The sequence below is a fragment of the Ipomoea nil genome, unplaced genomic scaffold (assembly GCF_001879475.1).
Source record: "Ipomoea nil cultivar Tokyo-kokei standard unplaced genomic scaffold, Asagao_1.1 scaffold2845, whole genome shotgun sequence".
Lineage (NCBI taxonomy): Eukaryota > Viridiplantae > Streptophyta > Magnoliopsida > Solanales > Convolvulaceae > Ipomoea > Ipomoea nil.
The window spans coordinates 2376576-2394647 of record NW_017619273.1 but is presented as its reverse complement, the minus strand read 5'-3'; the positions used below and the strand labels follow the sequence as shown (position 1 = coordinate 2394647).

The 18072-nt window shown below is 32.2% G+C and overlaps 1 protein-coding gene across 1 annotated transcript; it reads left to right on the top strand.

Annotated features, from left to right (window-relative positions):
• Window positions 1-2289: 2289 nt before the first annotated feature.
• On the top strand, window positions 2290-3509 carry LOC109159817. Its single transcript, XM_019307929.1, has 2 exons — window positions 2290-3204; window positions 3327-3509. Exons 1-2 carry the CDS (start codon window positions 2290-2292, stop codon window positions 3507-3509), a joined length of 1098 nt encoding a protein of 365 aa, XP_019163474.1.
• The last annotated feature ends 14563 nt before the right edge of the window (window positions 3510-18072 follow it).

Below are 18072 nucleotides of genomic sequence, written 5' to 3'. Positions count from 1 at the left end.
TAGTCTAAAAAAAATACTACTTTTGGTTTAAATTTCTCTAAGTCTTCTTAATTCTCTTCTCTTTTGGATAGCATTGTCATTGTCTTCATCTTCAGTACTTCACTAGTACAAAAATGATCAAAAAAAATCTAAAAATATGCTTTCGAAGTTTAAACATAAGACGTGTAAAGTGGGGGACGGTGACATTTTTGTAATTAAAATGCCACCATATAATTTTTTTTTTTTTTAAAATGTGTCCAATGTTTGGGAACATCAGACGCATATTGTGGAGCTGCTTATTTAAAAGAACTATATGCGTTCGAAGCTCTCACACTTCGGACGCATATAGTTAACGCATTAATACAATATGCGTCCGATATTCCTAACATCGGACGCATATTATTAGGGCTACGAAAAAAAAAAAAACTCACCCCCCCTACATCTACCTCCCCACAGCTTCCAAACAAACACTCCACAACCGCCGCTCTCGTCGTCTTCTCCTACACTCCACCGAACTTTCGTCATCTTCTCCAGTCCTCGCCGCCTCCGGTCTTCCCCACACCGCCACAACACTCCTCCATCTTTCCCGCTATTCCATGCCATTCCCCACATCTTCTTCTTCCATTGCCGCTAGCCTCCAGTCCCGTCGTCGCCGCCGCCATCGGTCTCTAGTCCTAATCGCCGCCGCCACCGGTCTCCAATCCTCGCCGTCACCGGTCTCCAATCCTAGCCGCAAGCTCGCCACCAGCGCCAGCCGTCCTCCGATCCAACCCAAGATATGTATATATATATATATATATATATATATATATATATATATATATATATATATATATATATATATATATATATATAGTTGTTATTGTGTGATAAAAATGTTGTATAATACATTTTAGAAATTTTCTTGTTTATTTTAGTTTAGATTAATTGTGTGTTATTGTATATCTTAACTATAATAAAGTTATATGGTTTGAGAAGTAATTAATGTTACAATTAATGCCACAACATCCTTTATTATTTAAAAAAAAAAGCACAACATTTGAAAAATAAAATAACTATATATTATATAATCATATAAAAAATGTACTTTTGAAAAATAAAATAGCTATATATTATATAATCATATAAAAAATGTGTTCAATTAGAGTTTAAATTTACTCATACAAAATTTAAAATTTGCTTTCCAAATGTAATTACCTTAGTTATTATTCGTATTGTGAAAATTATAATATAGATGAAATACAATTAAGAATAAATCAATGTAATTATATGTAAATTCTCTCTATAAGTTTATTTGAATATGCACATAATTAGAGATTATATTAACCATACAAAATTTAATTTTAATTTTAATTTTAATTTTGTATTCTATAAAAATAATAAATACTTGACCAATGGAAGCTAAAAAATATTATTATATTAAACAATTTAAAATATTTTAGTTTTTCTATTTTTTATTTATATTTATAATAACATAATTTTTTCCCATGCATCGCGCGGGTGAATTACTAGTGTATATAAACAATGTGTATTGTGTATTATGTATTATGTTTATAAAAAATGAAAGTGAAAAATTATAAAAATAATATGATTATGAATAAACAAAAAATAATTTTATAAGTATCAAATTAAAGTATATAAGTAAATAAAATAAAGTGTATAACCAAATTTAACAAAATGTTTAATAAAAAAAATTAATTATCAAATTAAATTAAAGTAAATAAAAATTACATAAGCTAATTCTTACAAAATTAAAAATTAAAAATTACAAAATATTCTAACTATTATTAGAAAAAGTTTTAACAGATAATCTAATTAATTGTTTATTATGTATAACTTTTCATTGTATGATAAAAGTTCAATAAAACATTAAATTATTTAGTTAGTTTTAGGTAGTAAATTATTTAATTAGTTTTAGATAGTATTTTAAATTTTAAAATTTAAATTATTTAGTTAAAGTTTGAACTTGAGCCTTTAAGTTATAACTAAGTAAACTAACTCATTTATCATATCTTAAATGTTGTGAGACAATATATAGGAGATATGTATCAGAGTTCGATGTATAAGAAACGCAATACACTTGAACATGTTCATGGGGTTTAATAGTTTATTAAAATTGCCGATCGAGGAATATGCAAGTCAAATTGGTGAAAATTATATAGTGTTCCATTGTTATGATTATAGAAATCTAAAAAGGTTCTTAGTTCTAAACAAATTAAGAGTCATTTGATACGTCGTGATTTTAAGGAAGGATATGACCAATGGATATGGCATGGTGAAACTGTACCTATTAGTGTGAGTACAGATGATATGGGATTAAATGTAGAGAAAGATCAAAGTAATGAAGATAATGTTGGAAATGATGGAGACAATGACCAGCTATATGAATTAATGCATGATATGCAAGGGGATTTGAATGAAATGCCTCAAGAGTTTGAAAGTTTTTTTGAGAATTCTGGACAACCTTTGTTTTCTGGATGTAGTAAATTTACAAAGTTATTAGCAGTGCTTAAATTGTATAACTTAAAAGCAAAAAATAGGTGGAGTGATAAGAATTTCACGGGGTTATTAGAACTTTTAAAGGACATGCTTCCTAATGATAATGAACTTCCTTGTTCAACTTATGTGGCAAAGAAAATGTTATGTCCGTTGGGTATGGAGATTGAAAGGATCCATGCATGTCCGAACGATTGTATTTTGTATTGGAAACAATACAAAAACTTGCATGTGTGTCCGAAGTGTGGAGCATCGCGTTATAAATGGAAAAGGCTCGATGATGCATGTGAGCAGAAGAAAGGTCCTCCAGTGAAGTTGTTGTGGCATCTACTGGTGATTCTAAGATTCAAACGTTTGTTTGCAAATGCAAATGATGCGAAGAATTTGCATTGGCATGTTAGTGGGAGAAAAGAAGATGTAAAGTTGAGACATCTTGCCGATTCTCCTCAATGGAGAAACATTAATAAAAAGTTTCCTGAATTCGGTGTTGAAAATCGAAATCTTAGGCTTGGACTATGCACGGATGGAATGAATCCTCATGATAACATGAGCACTCGCCATAGCACTTGGCCAGTTATTTTAAAAGTTTACAATCTTCCTCTGTGGTTGTGTATGAAGCGCATGTACATCATGTTACCATTGCTAATATCTGGTCCTAAACAACCAGGAAACGACATAGATGTGCACTTGGCACCGCCTGTTGAAGATTTAAAGATGTTTTGGATAAAGGTGTGACGGTATTTGATGCTCATAGTCAAACCAACTTCACTTTACGAGCTAAGTTGTTCTACACAATCAATGACTTCCCGGCATATGGTAACTTATCAGGGTATATTACTAAATGTGCTAAGGCATGCCCTGTTTGTGAAGAGGAAACAGTTGATCTTTGGTTGAACAACAGTAGGAAAAATGTGTTCATGAGTCACCAAACCTTTTTACCTATTGACCATCCTTATCGAAAGAAGAAAAAAACTTTCAATGGAAAATATGAGACTAGAGTAGCTCGCTTACCATTATCAGGGGATGTCATTTAGGAACAAGTCAATAACATTGATAATGTGTGTGGAAAAACTTCAAAAACAAGTCAAAAGGGTATTTGAAAAAAAAGAGATCTATATTTTGGGATTTACCATATTGGGAGCACTTATCTGTTCGACATTGTCTTGATTTAATGCATGTAGAGAAAAATATTTGTGATAGCATTATCGGGACATTGTTGAATATTCAAGGTAAGAAGAAAGATGGTATCAAAGCTAGAAAAGATATGGTAGAAATGGGGATAAGGGCTCAATTAGCACCACAAGAATTTGGAAAGAAGACATACTTACCTCCAGATTGTTATACTTTGTCTAAAAAGGAAAAAAAAACAAATTTTGTAGCTGTCTAAATGGTTTCAAGCTTCCTTCTGGCTATCTTACTCTATATAATAGCAAAATGTTTTTTGCCAATCAATTTCCCGCCTAAATGAAATTGCATCATTTTAAGGTATTAAAATACCAATTAAATGAAATTGCATCATTTTAAGGTATATAATGCATCATACTTATCTATTTTCAATACATGTTAATCTACAATTATTGTTATTTAATGATGAAGCAGGTAATACATTCCAGTATTTTTAAGTTAACATTTTATTATATAAATTAATTTATTGTTTACTGGAAAAAAAATTAGAGTATCCAATTTTAAAAAATAAGATTAACCTGTTTTTTATTCTTACAATTTTGTTGATCGACAACAATTTAATTGTTCATTCTAATATAGTTTTGAGAGGGAATTTTTTTTTTAAAAAAAAAAAGTTACTAAATCAGTTACTAAATTGAAATTTTTTTTTTTAAAATTTAAATCAGTTGCATGAACAATAATATTAGAGAGACGCATAAGTTTAAACAAATAATTATTGAACTGATATTAAGTAATTAGAAAATATGATGTATTTCTTAATTTCGTTTTAAACAATAAGTTTTATCTAAAGATGATACTGTATTTATTAGTTTGTTTTAGATTTGCTCCGGTCACCCGATTTTTCAGATCGGCATTTGGGGAAGAAAGCAATTCCACAACGGCCAAAAGCTACGATTAGATTATCTGAAAGCAATTCCACAACGTCAAGACACCAGAAACAGAGAAGGTTCGCGTAAGTCAGTGAACATTTTAGAGAGAATGACAAACGCAACAGAGTAGACGGAAGCGCAATCGTCAAAAAATATGGATTAGGGTTTGGTAATGAGGTTTTATAATTGGGTTAATGGGCTGAAATGCAATGTAACTGGGTTATATGGATAGATAATTAAATGTTTATTGGGCTTAGCATTGCAGGTTTTATTTTTTCTTTCATGTCATAAAATATTTCATATTTAGTTTAGATTTATATATGTTGTACGTATATAATTATTATTATTAAGCAATGTTTAAGAAAATATTTTCGTAGTTAGTTTCAATGTATGATGATGATACTGTATTTTTTATTTATATATTGTCAAGTATATGTACTATAGGCTTAAATTGCAAATCATATTAATAAATGTTTTTATATATAAGAAAATTTAATTTCATAATTTTTTTATTGTATATTGTTTGATTTTCTAATTAAATTTTTTTTTTTATAAAAATGTGTGTGTGTGTGTATACATACATATATTAATATATATATATATATATATATATATATATATATATATATATATATATATATAATTATTTTAATGTACACTTTTTAAATCTCATGTGGTATGTTATAACACAATTCTTTATAATATATGCTAACAATATGTGATGTTCGATATAACAACCAATTTAGTATTGTTAAAGAAAAATACATTTCAGAATAAGTTTTAATTTCATGATTAATATTTTATTTTATTGTTTTTAAAATATTATCAATATTAAAGTTACTTAAATTTTATGCCGTGCATCGCACGGGGCAAAAACTAGTTCATCTAACATTAAAAAAGCTTGTTTCAATGAAGGGCCTTAAATTGATTGGTAAGAAATCACATGATTGCCATGTGTTAATTCAACATATGTTACCTGTTGCTATTAGAGACATATTACCAAACCATGTTAGACAAGCCATTACAAAGCTTTGCTACTTTTTCAATGCCATTAGTAGTAAAGTTCTTGATCTTGAGGTGTTGGATTCTTTGCAAGCTGATGTGGTAGTAACTTTATGCCAGTTTGAAATGTATTTCCCCCTATCATTTTTTGATGTTATGGTGCATTTAACAGTTCACTTGGTGTGGGAAATTAAAATGTGTGGTCATGTATTCTTGAGGTATATGTATCCATTTGAGAGATACATGGGAATTTTGAAAGGATATGTGAGAAATCGATATTGGCCAAAAGGGAGTATAATTAAAGCTTATGGCGCTGAAGAAGTCATTGATTTTTGTACTGATTATTTGGCTAATGTTGAGTCCATTGGTATTCTTAAATTGCGTCTTGAAGGAAGACTCACAGGAAGAGGTACCATTGGGTTAAAACACATCTCCCAAGTTCAATAATCTGAAATCAAGCACATCATCTCGTACTGCAACACCTTTTTGAGCTTCATCCATACTTGAATCAACACATGTCTATTATAAGGCTACAAAATCCTTCTAAGGGTGAAATGTGGGTGATAAATGAACTAAATAACACATTTATCAGATGGTTCAAAGGTACAGTGATGCAAGAGTTATCTCAAGTGCCAAATAATATCAGTGAAACCATTAGGTGGTTAGCGTATGACCCTGGTATACTTGTGAACACTTATGAGGGATATGATATTAATGGGAATATGTTTTACACAAAACGTCAAGATAAAAAAAAGTATGGTGCAAAAAAGTAGAGTGACATTAGTAGCACTATTAAGATAGTATTCTAGTGTTAAAGATACTAACCAGGTAGATGCTGATATGTCGTACTATGGCGTCATTGATGAAATTTGGGAACTTGGTTATAAGGAGTTTAGGATTCCTCTATTCCGATGTTCTTGGATTGAGAACAGACGGGGTTTCCAAGTCGATGATTTGGGTTTTACCTTAGTTGATTTTGGTCGGCTAGGATATCATGATGAACAGTTTATACTTGCATATCAAGCTAAAAAAGTCTTTTATGTTTATAATCCTATTGATAGTAAGTAGTCAGTTGTCTTACAAGACAAAAGAAATATTGTTAGTGTTTGGTGATGTTGTGGATGAAGATGAATATGATCAATTTGATGAAACCCCACCATTTTCTACTGGTATTCAACCTGTGGCTTTAGGTGAAGATAACATTGATACTAATTACATGCGTACTGATAATGAAGAACGATTGTGGGTTAACCATCCGATAGTATAATTTCTAAAATGAAATCTTTTTTTTTTATAACATGTATATATATATATATATATATATATATATATATATATATATATATATATATATATATATATATATATATATATATATGTATGTATGTATGTATGTATGTATGTATGTATGTATGTATGTATGTATGTATGTATGTATGTATGTATGTATAGGAAAAAGTTCAAATGCGGCGAGGGCTTTAGGTGCGGCGGAATTTTAGAATACACCAACAATGTAAGGGAAACACACTACAATGAAATGCAAAAAAAAAAAAAAAAAAAAAACAAAACAAAACAAAAAAAACACAACAGACCCAAAAAAAATACACCATGTAACTCACCACCCCCAATGGTGTATTTCCGAACACTGTATCGTGTTTTTAATCACACCTAATGGTGTGATTTTTGTGATGCGTACCTAATTTGTGTGTGTTTTTGTGGTGTATTTTCCTAACGTTGATGGTGTATATTTATTGAACTATTGTGACGCTGCACCGTCGCACCGTAAGACACCGCCGCACTTGAAAACAACTTATATATATATATATATATATATATATATATATATATATATATATATATATATATATATATATATATATATATATATATAGGGAAGGGATCAGGTGCATTTGTGGCTTTCCGTGCGGTTGATTAATGTGCGTGAGTTTTATACTTAATGTGCGTGAGTCTTGTGCTTAATATGCCTGAGATTTGCACTTAATGTGCGTGAATGTGTAATGTTAATGTGCGTGAGTTTTGTACTTAATATGCCTGAGTGTACTAATTCCCGGTTGTCGGTTGTACTCGTAGAGTGTATATCTATAAAGTGTATATACAATGAAATAGACAAGATAATATATCAAATGAGTTCTTTTATTCATCTTTGTATTGTTCTTCTTCCTTAGAGAGAAGGCAAAGAACAGTGTATATAGAGAGAGGGTCGGGAGAGTGAAGTGGAGAAGGGACCCTTTATTTGGAGGGCTACGAGCCCTTTTATAGGCACGATGGCGGGTTTGACCCGTCACCTCTTACTTTAACCCGTGGACCCGGTCCCAAACCGTTTGATCCTGACCTGACTATAAATGAGCCCATAGACGTACATGTGGTCAGTGCCGGGATATATATCCTATCAAGACAAATTCATGGCTGATTATACAGATCCGATGTCAGAGCCTTTAGAGTCTATAGAGCCTATCCCAGTGACTAAATCAAGAGGACCTACGTCATGCAAAAAAATGAAAAAGAAGAAGCCAGAAGATGAGTCTATGACAATTGATTTCAATGAGTAGAATAGGCCTATTGGCCCATTTGCAAGGAAGTTCGCATTTTATCTTGGCACTTTGGTTCGTACGCACGTAGACATTAACATCAGTGATTGGCCTAAAGTCTCCAGCGGGATTAAAGAATTGATTTGGCTGGATCTTAAGGTAATAACCATTAATTTAATTTATATATTGACCATTACTTCATTTTATATATGTTAATGTCAAGAGAGGTATACTTATTTGTTATTTTATTGTTATTATTCATAAAGAGTTTAATATCCCTGATGAATCAAGAAAAAATGTTATAAAGATTGCGAGGTCACGCTGGAAAGATTTCAAAACAAGATTGGTGCGTGATTTCATCAACAAAAAACACCCTATATGTAGCTCTCCCACAGAGTTATATGACTACTTGAATGAAGAACAATGGAACAAATTTGTAGAAAATCATCAAACTAAAGAGTTCAAGGTACACTACGTAATTTACTTGCTTAATAATCATGTTTTGTTAGTCTTAATGCTTTATTATTATTAACATATTATTCAATAGTAAATTTTATTTTAGGCCAAAAGTCAAAATTATAGGGAGTTGCAAGCGCGAAATGAGCATCCCCACTTTTTAGGGTCTAAGGGATATGTTGGAAAGCAATCTGAGTGGTTGATATGCGACCCATTGTCTTCACAATATTCTCGTGTTTCTATTACATCGACTGTAGAAGCTAGTGATCGTAGCTTGGATTGGGTTCGAGCGCGATCTAAAAAATCTGAAGATGGAATTTATTACATTCCAACGAGAAAACAAAGGGAGTGTTTGATAAAATTGTAAGTAATACAAATACTTTAAATATATATACTATTGATGAGAATACTAGCTAACATGTAATTTTTAAATCTTGTTTGTGTTGAATAGGTCGAGAAGTGTGAAGAGATCAGTTAAGGCTCATTCCAAGCAAAAAGAAAAAATGATGTACTGTCAGCATCTCTTGGCAAAGAAGAGCACGGTGGCTATGTGAGGGGTGTTGGAGTGCATGCCAATATCTGGGATGTGTTTGGTAAACAAGAGAGCATAAGTCGTGGAAAATCAGCTGGGGTTGTTTGAATTAGTGATCTTGAGGAGATCATGGAGAAGAAAACTTATGAGAAAGTGGCTGAAAAGATTAGAAAACAAACAATGGAAGAGATGCAATCTAAGTTTGATATGATACAATCTCAGCTGGAATATTTGATGAAGAATGCACAACCAAGTCCAAAGGTTGGCACACAGAATCAGAACAGTTGTCATTCTATTGATCCATTAAACAATCTTCAGGTAATATTGAATATCTTTAATATCTTGTTAAATTTGAATATCTTCTACTTGTTATTAAGCCTTTTAATTTTTTATACGTAGGAAAATCATCAACAACAAAAAAAATTGATGAATTTTGAAAGTAGTGATCAATCTAGTACAGAATTACAACCACCTCTTGATGATGATGTGCTGCAACACTTGGGAGATGAATTCAAAAAATTGGTGCGTTATCTAAGCAACTTGCATTCCTATTTAGACTAGATTGAGGTGGACCTAGAGGAGGCAAACTTCCATCATTCATCTATGAACTCCGTTTTCATGATGTTGGAAGACATAAAAGACTTATTCACGATGGAAGCGGGATAATGCATTGACCATGATTTTTTTTCCTCTTTCTTCTCTCTTTTTTTCTTTTTTTTTTTCTTTATCTTTTTTGCACGCTGGGTTGCGTACCTTGCCATGCAGGCCCAGGTGGAGATTCACACGTCGGGTTGCGTACCTTACCTTGTAGGCCCTAGGTGAAGAAACGTACGGGCCACTTGCCTTGCGGACCATGTACGAGTTTTTTTTTTTTTTTTTTTTTTTTTTTTTTTTTTTTTTTGTACGATGGGCCGCGTACCTTACCTTGCAGGCCCGGTGGAGATATGTACACTAGGCTAAGGGTCTTGACTTGAACACCCGGGTGATGATGTGTACGAGCCACCTGCATTTCAGACCTCGTACGATATTTGGGCCCGCCTAACCTGCCCTACAGGCCCGATACTTGTTTTTTCCTCACTTTTTTTTTTGTTGTGCCGCTTACCTTGCATTGCGGGCCCAACACTGAAAATGAAAAGAGGCTGAAGAGTAGTAAGAAAATAACAAAAAATGTGTTTCTTATTACCTTATCGTGCTGACTACAAGTCCACTAAGGTGCTATTATCTAGTCTAGGTCTGCCTACTCAACTTGTGGGCCCTTAATGGTTTGGGTACAGTTAGTACTCTTCTCGTTGGTCTCCTCATGATTGGGTTCAGGGTCCCTCCATGACATGTTCCCTCATTTTGGCCCTAGTTGTGACATCGGACCGCTTGCACCGGGCCCCCTCCGTGGTGGTGCCATCCTCCTAGCTCGTGAAGTGCCAAGTTGGGCAAGAGGAGGATTTGCTTGAGTGTTCGGGTTAACGGTCGGCTACTGGGGCAGGCCAGGTTGCGCCCCCCACTACTGCTGAGCAATCCACTCGCAAATGACGCTTGCTGTTTCTCGGACTAAAGATTGGATGCTAGGTCCGTCTCTAAGGGACCATGGTTGGTTTGTTCGATGGTAGTGTCTCCCCCGATGGCTATAGTGCCTATCTGACCTCTCACGTTCCCTAGGTCGGGAACTGAGCCTCGTGAACTGGACCGATCCCCACATTGTCGGCTAAGGCATTCTTGTAGGTCCCGGGAATAATCATTTTCTGACTCGGCCATTTTGGCGTATCTCGGGTTTGATTGTGTAAAGGGAACAAGGGTAAAACGGGTAGAAACTAGGAACAGGTGCTTTACCTAGCGTTCCCCACAAACGATGCCAATGATAATTTTGTCAGGATCGGGTCCATCATAAACTGGGTATACACGTACAGAACGGAGGTAGCAAAATAGTAGTATTTTTGCTCGAGGCGCTAGGCCAAAAAGAGTGCGTAGAAAGCCTGAGATACTGGCCCAAAACGGCGGCCTAAATAATAAGTAAATAATACAAGTTATAGCTCAAGGAATGGACTAAGAATAATATTACCCTAGTGTATGAGTTGAAGGTTAGGAACCTATACCACTGGGCCATGGGGGATTAAGTGAACCAAGGATGCATTTTAAGGGAGAGAAGGGTGTCTTATATATTGTTGAAGACCTTCCGGATGGTTGACAAATGTACGGCATCAACTTGCTTTCAATCTTGACCATATACGTATCCCCCATTACCTGGATGTCAACTATCTTCACAAGGGTATGTAAATAGCGCATACTACCTTCCTGTATTTGATATCTTTAGTGACTTGGGTGGTTGGTGCTTAGGTTGTTATACTGGAGGTCGCGAGTTCGATACTCTTGGTTATTTCCTTAGTATAATAGATTTCCATTATTCTTATTGGCCTAACACCCCCGTTTGGACGGTTGGGTCAGGACCTAAGATTTTCCAACTAAAATGACACCCGGGGTCCCATGTGTCATGTAATCAATCCCCCGGGGTCCCATGTGTCATCAATATGTATGTAATCAATCCCCCGGGGTCCCATGTGTCATCAATATGTATGTATTAGACCAAATAAGAACAAGTCTCTCTCAGCAAAAAGACTATTAGACCAAATAAGAACAAGTCTCTCTCAGCCTTCTCAGCCTAATAACGTGATGACATTTTTGTAATTATTACCAACTTTACTATGCAACTTTTAACATATTATGTATTACTAGTATTTCACCCGTGCGATGCACGGACTAAAAATTATAAATATTATTGTTATGTTATTAACAATTCTTAAGTCTTTTTCAATTTTAAGTATGAATATGTTATGTAAATATTATTCATTTGAAAAGATTTTATATGTTAAGTACTTTTATTTTCTAGTTAAATAGTTCAATATATATTATAATTGCAACATATATATATATATATATATTATAAGTGCTACATGTAAGACCCAATATTCTGCAAGAAATGACTACTCTTATCAGCCATCATTAAAAAAAAAAAATCCAAATATTGCGGCCGGCGGAATTGTTGTAGGAGGCAACTCTATCTTTCCGTGAGTACAACAAAGTGAATACTTTGGTTTTGAAGTACCCATAATTTTGTTGATTCTTTCTTCCATCCAAAACAAAGCACCACAGTGCTCACATGAATATATTGGATCACCAAAGTCCAAATATGTACCTAATTAACAACCACTTCATCACCAATATTAGGGCAAATTATGTTGTGCATTCGTATGCACCATGCATGGTGCATACGAATGAAAAAATGACGTCGCTTTATTAAAAACGCGCGTCTCCCCTTAAAAAAAAAATTCAAGTTCGATTCCCAGCAACAACATATGAATTAAAATTCCAGAATCGATGAACTATAATTCCATAATTGATGAACTATAATTCCATAATCTAATCTATGAACTAAAAATTCCAGAATGAATGAACTAAAATTCCAGAATCTATGAACTAAAATTTCAGAATCGATGAACTACAATTCCAGAATCGATGAACTATAATTCCAGAATCAATGAACTAAAATTCCAGAATCTATGAACTAAAATTCCAGAATGAATGAACAATATAATGTTGTTCTTGGGAATCGAACCTGAATTTTTTTTTTTTTTAAGGAGAGACACACATTTTAATAAAACGACGTCGTTTTTGCATCTGTATGCACCATGCATGGTGCATACGGATGCACAGCATAACTATCCCAATATTAGCAATCCAACGTGCAAACTTCTTAATCTCTTGTATTTCAACCTCTAATGGTAACCCTCTTAGACAAAGATTTTCTGTTAGCCAGTTATAGCGCATATATATTTTTAACCATATAAATATATAAAGCATTGCATATTTATTTATGTTTAATCAAATATATTTAATTCTATATATTTACCTTACTTTTATATATATATATATATATATATATATATATATATATATATATATATATATATAAATAAATAAATAAATAAATAAATAAATTTAGTATTTAAATAAATAAAGCCCAAAAAAATAAAACAATCAATTTATTAGAATTCTCTAGAAACGCTTCCTCATCAGTCATCGCTCGCATCTCTCTCTCTCTCTTTGAAACGCTGAATTCATCCTCATCATTCATCTGTCGTCTATATCTCTCTCTCTCTCTATCTTTGCATTTCAACAAAATTCATCTATACTCTTGTTGTAGTACAGATCCGGAAAGCATACATTTCTAAAGCTTAGCTAGAAGCGAAGATCAAGCATCCAAGAAACCTGGAGTTAAGTAGTTCTTCCTCTCTTCCTCAGTAAAATTAACTACTTAATTCATGTTTTTCTTCTTTAATCTATGGATTTTTTTATAATATGTACTAACTTCTCGAATATAAAGCTTAAAATTTCATCTTTCAAGCTGTGTTTGTCGAATCAAGTTCACAGAGCTGAAATTGTAAATGTTTTACTTAAGTTCATTTTTAATAAAGCTTAGTATTAATACTATAATATTAATAGTAACATTGATCTTATATCACTATTAATCATTTGTTAAAATTTTGTATGTTAATAACACTAAATTTTGTACTTTAGTAATTAAAGATATATTTTTCTTGCTCTGGAAATAGTAGCAGTTTCTTTCAATTTCTAGCTTCAATCTTGCAGTTAAGATAACTTTCATACTATATGTTTAAAAAAAAATTCGTTTGTAGTATAGAAATTGCCACAAATTTTACGATATACGAAACCCTAACTCTATATTGTTATTGTTATTGTTATTGTTATTGTTATTGTTATTGTTATTGATATTGTTATTGTTATTGTTATTGTTATTGTTATTGTTATTGTTATTGTTATTGTTATTGTTATTGTTATTATTATTATTATTATTATTATTATTATTATTATTATTATTATTATTATTATTATATTTGTATTTTATCATATCTCTATGTTTATCTCACTGATCAAGTTTAATCTCCAAAATTGGGTTTAATTTTGATTTTTTAGAGCTGAGTTTTCGAATACATGCATGTTTGATCGAGACATTTCACTACGAAGTATCGTCGTTTTCCCCACTTCCAAGCAATGATGTTTTTTTTTTCTAGGAAGTATGTCTATTATATATTCCGTATTATACTAAACTTCAGCAATTTCGTTTCCTTTTTTCTAAATTTCTGAAATAATCGGAACACTAAAATGATTTAAAGGTTAGGATTTATGTGTGGTATTATTCGTTGAAGGATTGCATATTAGTAGCTTAATCCTAAACTCTAAAATATGTCTTAAAACACTTCTAAATTATTTTAATTATATAGTTTTGATTTTTGTAGATCTAGGATTTTTTCTTAAAACTTGTTTGAATACATGTGTTTTTAAGTTGGGAACAAATAAGTCACTCAACAGATCTGGAAATTTAACCATGATGTGTGGTCTATTTTTCTTTAATTTCCACCGGCGGCAAATCTGTTATTTCTATGGACCAATTGTGTACATTTGTGATCGCTGACAAAGATAAGTACCTTTTTAACCATCTTATCCTATTTTCTGTTTGTTATACAAACATTTTCTATCATATTTAGGGTTTATAATATTTCAGATGCTCCAATCTTAGTTGTACAACTCGAGTCTATTAAAAAATATACAAAATTATATTTACTTAGGATTTTCTGCATTTAATACTTAAATCTACAATGTCTGTTTGAGCTTTAGAAAAAATATTGTGTGCTGCCATAATTATATTCAAATGTGCCTATAATGCTATGTGGATATTAAAAAGTCCTTTTGGCATACTGTTCTACTAACATGTTTTTATGATTTAGGCAGATAATGATCAAAATAGTCTGATGTCTTTTTTTTTAATGCAGCTCTAAATGTTGATTTCCCAAACCTTGTTCCCCATGGGAGTGGAGCAGTTTAATGCATAATATACATGTTTTTAAAATATAGAATAGGCAGATGATGACCAAAATAGTCTGATGCCTTCTTTTTTTTTTTTTTTTTTTTTTTTTTTTTTTTTTTTTTTTTTTTGAAATCGTGAGTATGAAAGATAACATAATCTAGAAGTTAAGTGACTTATTTTTAGCCTATTCTTTCTGTAGCTTATATGCATTTCTAAGTGTTCATTTCCTTTTTTTCAAAAAATAAATCCAAACATTTGTTAAGGGGAAATAAAGGACTGCTTTTTTCCAAGAGATTTTTAAAGCCCATAGTTTGTGGAGTAAAAAAGTACTGTTTCTATTTATTTATATTATGACCACAAAAAAACATTTTTGGAATAAAGAAGTTTTCAAAATACATTGGCTAACAACATTACATGTATTAAAAGGGAAAATGACGTTCTCTGGTTCATTGCATTTTGTTCCTGCATTTTGTTCCTGAATACCATTAATTGTCATTATTCTGTACTGTATTGAAAGATAAGAATAGTCTTCAACCTGTTCACGGGTACATGTTACCCTACTAGGTTGCTTGTTTCCTGCAAAAAAAGAAAAAAAAAAAAAACAAAACAAAACAAAAAAACAAAAAAAAAAAAAAACAAAAACAAAAACTACAATAATTTCCAACTCTATCTACTACATAAGTTGGTGAAGAATAATTTCCAACTGTATCTTCATAACATGAGCATGAACAAAATGAATAAGCCTAGAAGGCCTCTAAATGCTCCCTTGAAACGTAAAACGATAGTGCTCAAATGGTTGAATAATGTATCTACTGTATTTAAATCCATACCTCTTGTTCATGGAAGAGACACTTTACCGCTACCTCTTCTATCTCAGATTTCATATCTATGCACACAATGAAATTCCACCGCACTGGTTGCTGAAAGATGAAAGTAAACGAAGAAGAAGAAGGTGACTTGCGTTGATGCTGTACTGTAGTATTTATAGAAGGATTAGGTATAGATGGAGTTCTAAAAGGGATAGAACAAATGGGTGTGCCTCGGAAGATGAAACGCCAAAGTAGAAAGGCTTCAAAGAGAACTGAATTGATATGTAATGCTTAAAGAGATTTGAATTCATTTGAAAAGTGTTATTATGCGGAACAACTTCCCACAATTTTGGGAAACAAAAAAGGTGGCTGATAATAGATTAAGTATTTAATTCTAATACAAACACAATTAGTTAAAATGTAAAGGTAATTAAGAGTATTTGAGCGCAGTATTGTAATGGCCTAAACGATGTCACTTTAAATAGGCGGGAAAATAGAGCAATTTGATTGGCCATGGCTATATGGCTTTAATATATAGAAGGACAAGAATGCACAATTAGTTGTTATAAAGTGCACTTTTAGTATTTAAAATTGAACTTTGCAAAGTACGAAAGTGTAGTGCACTTAGGGTAGTGAACGACCGGGCTAGAATGGCTTCCAATAGAAATAACCACTGATTGTATCCCCCCCAACTCCCATTTTCTAAAAAAAAAGGCATTTTATTTTATTGTTTACTAAAAATAAAATGCTTTTTACATTTGAGAACTAACAAAGAAATAAATTAAATTTGATGACGAAAAGGGAAAATGCCATTATAGAAATAAATTAAATTTGATTACGAAAAGAAAAAATGCCATTACAATCGAATAATATAATCAAAAGTAAATACATTAACAATTGTATGGATCCCCGTGTATCCCAAAAATCTAGTAGGAAGATATGAAATATATCTAATTATAATGACATTGGATTTATTTATTTATAACTTTCTTAATTTGATATAACTGACTTTAACCCATTTAAGCTAGAATCACTTACTTTATTTACCTAGGCAATCCTTGATATGCTGAGTGTACAAGAGAACTATAAAATGACTTATATTTTCAATGTTAGAATTATAAAGAAGAAAGAAAATTAATTTGAGTCTAAATACTAGAAAACTCTCATCTGTTAATTTTTAAAGATGTATGCACATAAAGATATTGTAGGTTTTTTTTTTTTTTTTTTTTTTTTTTGACAAAGATATTGTAGTTATTGATATAGCGCCAATGCAATTGTGTTGTTTTGCTAATGAAGAGACCTACATCGTTGGAGGTAGCGAATGGGGCTTAGAGCATCCACAATGATTGGGGAGAATAGGGGGATAATGTAAGAGTGATTAGGAAAGAGAAGGGGGAAGGGGAGGAAAAAAAAAAAAAACCAAAACTAAAAATTAAAAACAAAAAAAAAATTAAAAAAACAAAGGTGTCAGGCGCGCCTGACGCGCCCATGTGGGCTTGCTGCTGTGCGCGAAACAGCGATGTTCATTATTTATTTTTTTCTTCTTTTCTGACATTAACCCCTATTTTGCAGGAGAAATCTTCTCACCATTATCTCTTCTTCACACTAGATATTATCCCCACTCAAGAGATTAAATCTGACATTATGCTCCTATTATCTACTGATGTAGATGCTCTTAGGAATGAACGGATGACCACAAGGCAAAACTTTTAACGCAGGTGATGTTCTCGATATGATATAACTTTATGAAAATATTGCTTTTATACCAAATTGTTTTATCATTTGACATGAAAAATGATTGAGCCGGAGAATTATCAATCATAATTTTAGTTAAATTAATTAATTAGTAACTAACTTTTTTGGGTGACGGGAAAATTTGTAGTCACTATCTAAAGATGTAGAGTGAGTAAATACTACCAATTAACAACTAAAATTGTCATTATGTGTGTGTTATCAGAGTTTAACTACAAGTCTACAACCCTGCTCTCCACAATGTGGTGATTGTGAACAAGGAAAACTATGATACTTGCACGATATCTGGAACAACGGGAAAGAAGAAAACTAAAAATAGGGATGGAGACAGTCGTCTAGTGCCATCTTCGGTTGGCGCATCACAGGCATGGTTGATTTCTAACTCCACAACAAAAGTGACAATTGATTGCCTTTATCCGTGTAGATCTAGAGACACACAATGAGTCAATTGAAAAACTAGTACAGTGCTTTTTTAAAAAACTAAATTGTACATTTATGATCCATGTATGCATATATAAGAATGACTTGTTGTAATTTAACCTTTTGATTAGCTCAGTTCTCGCGTTAT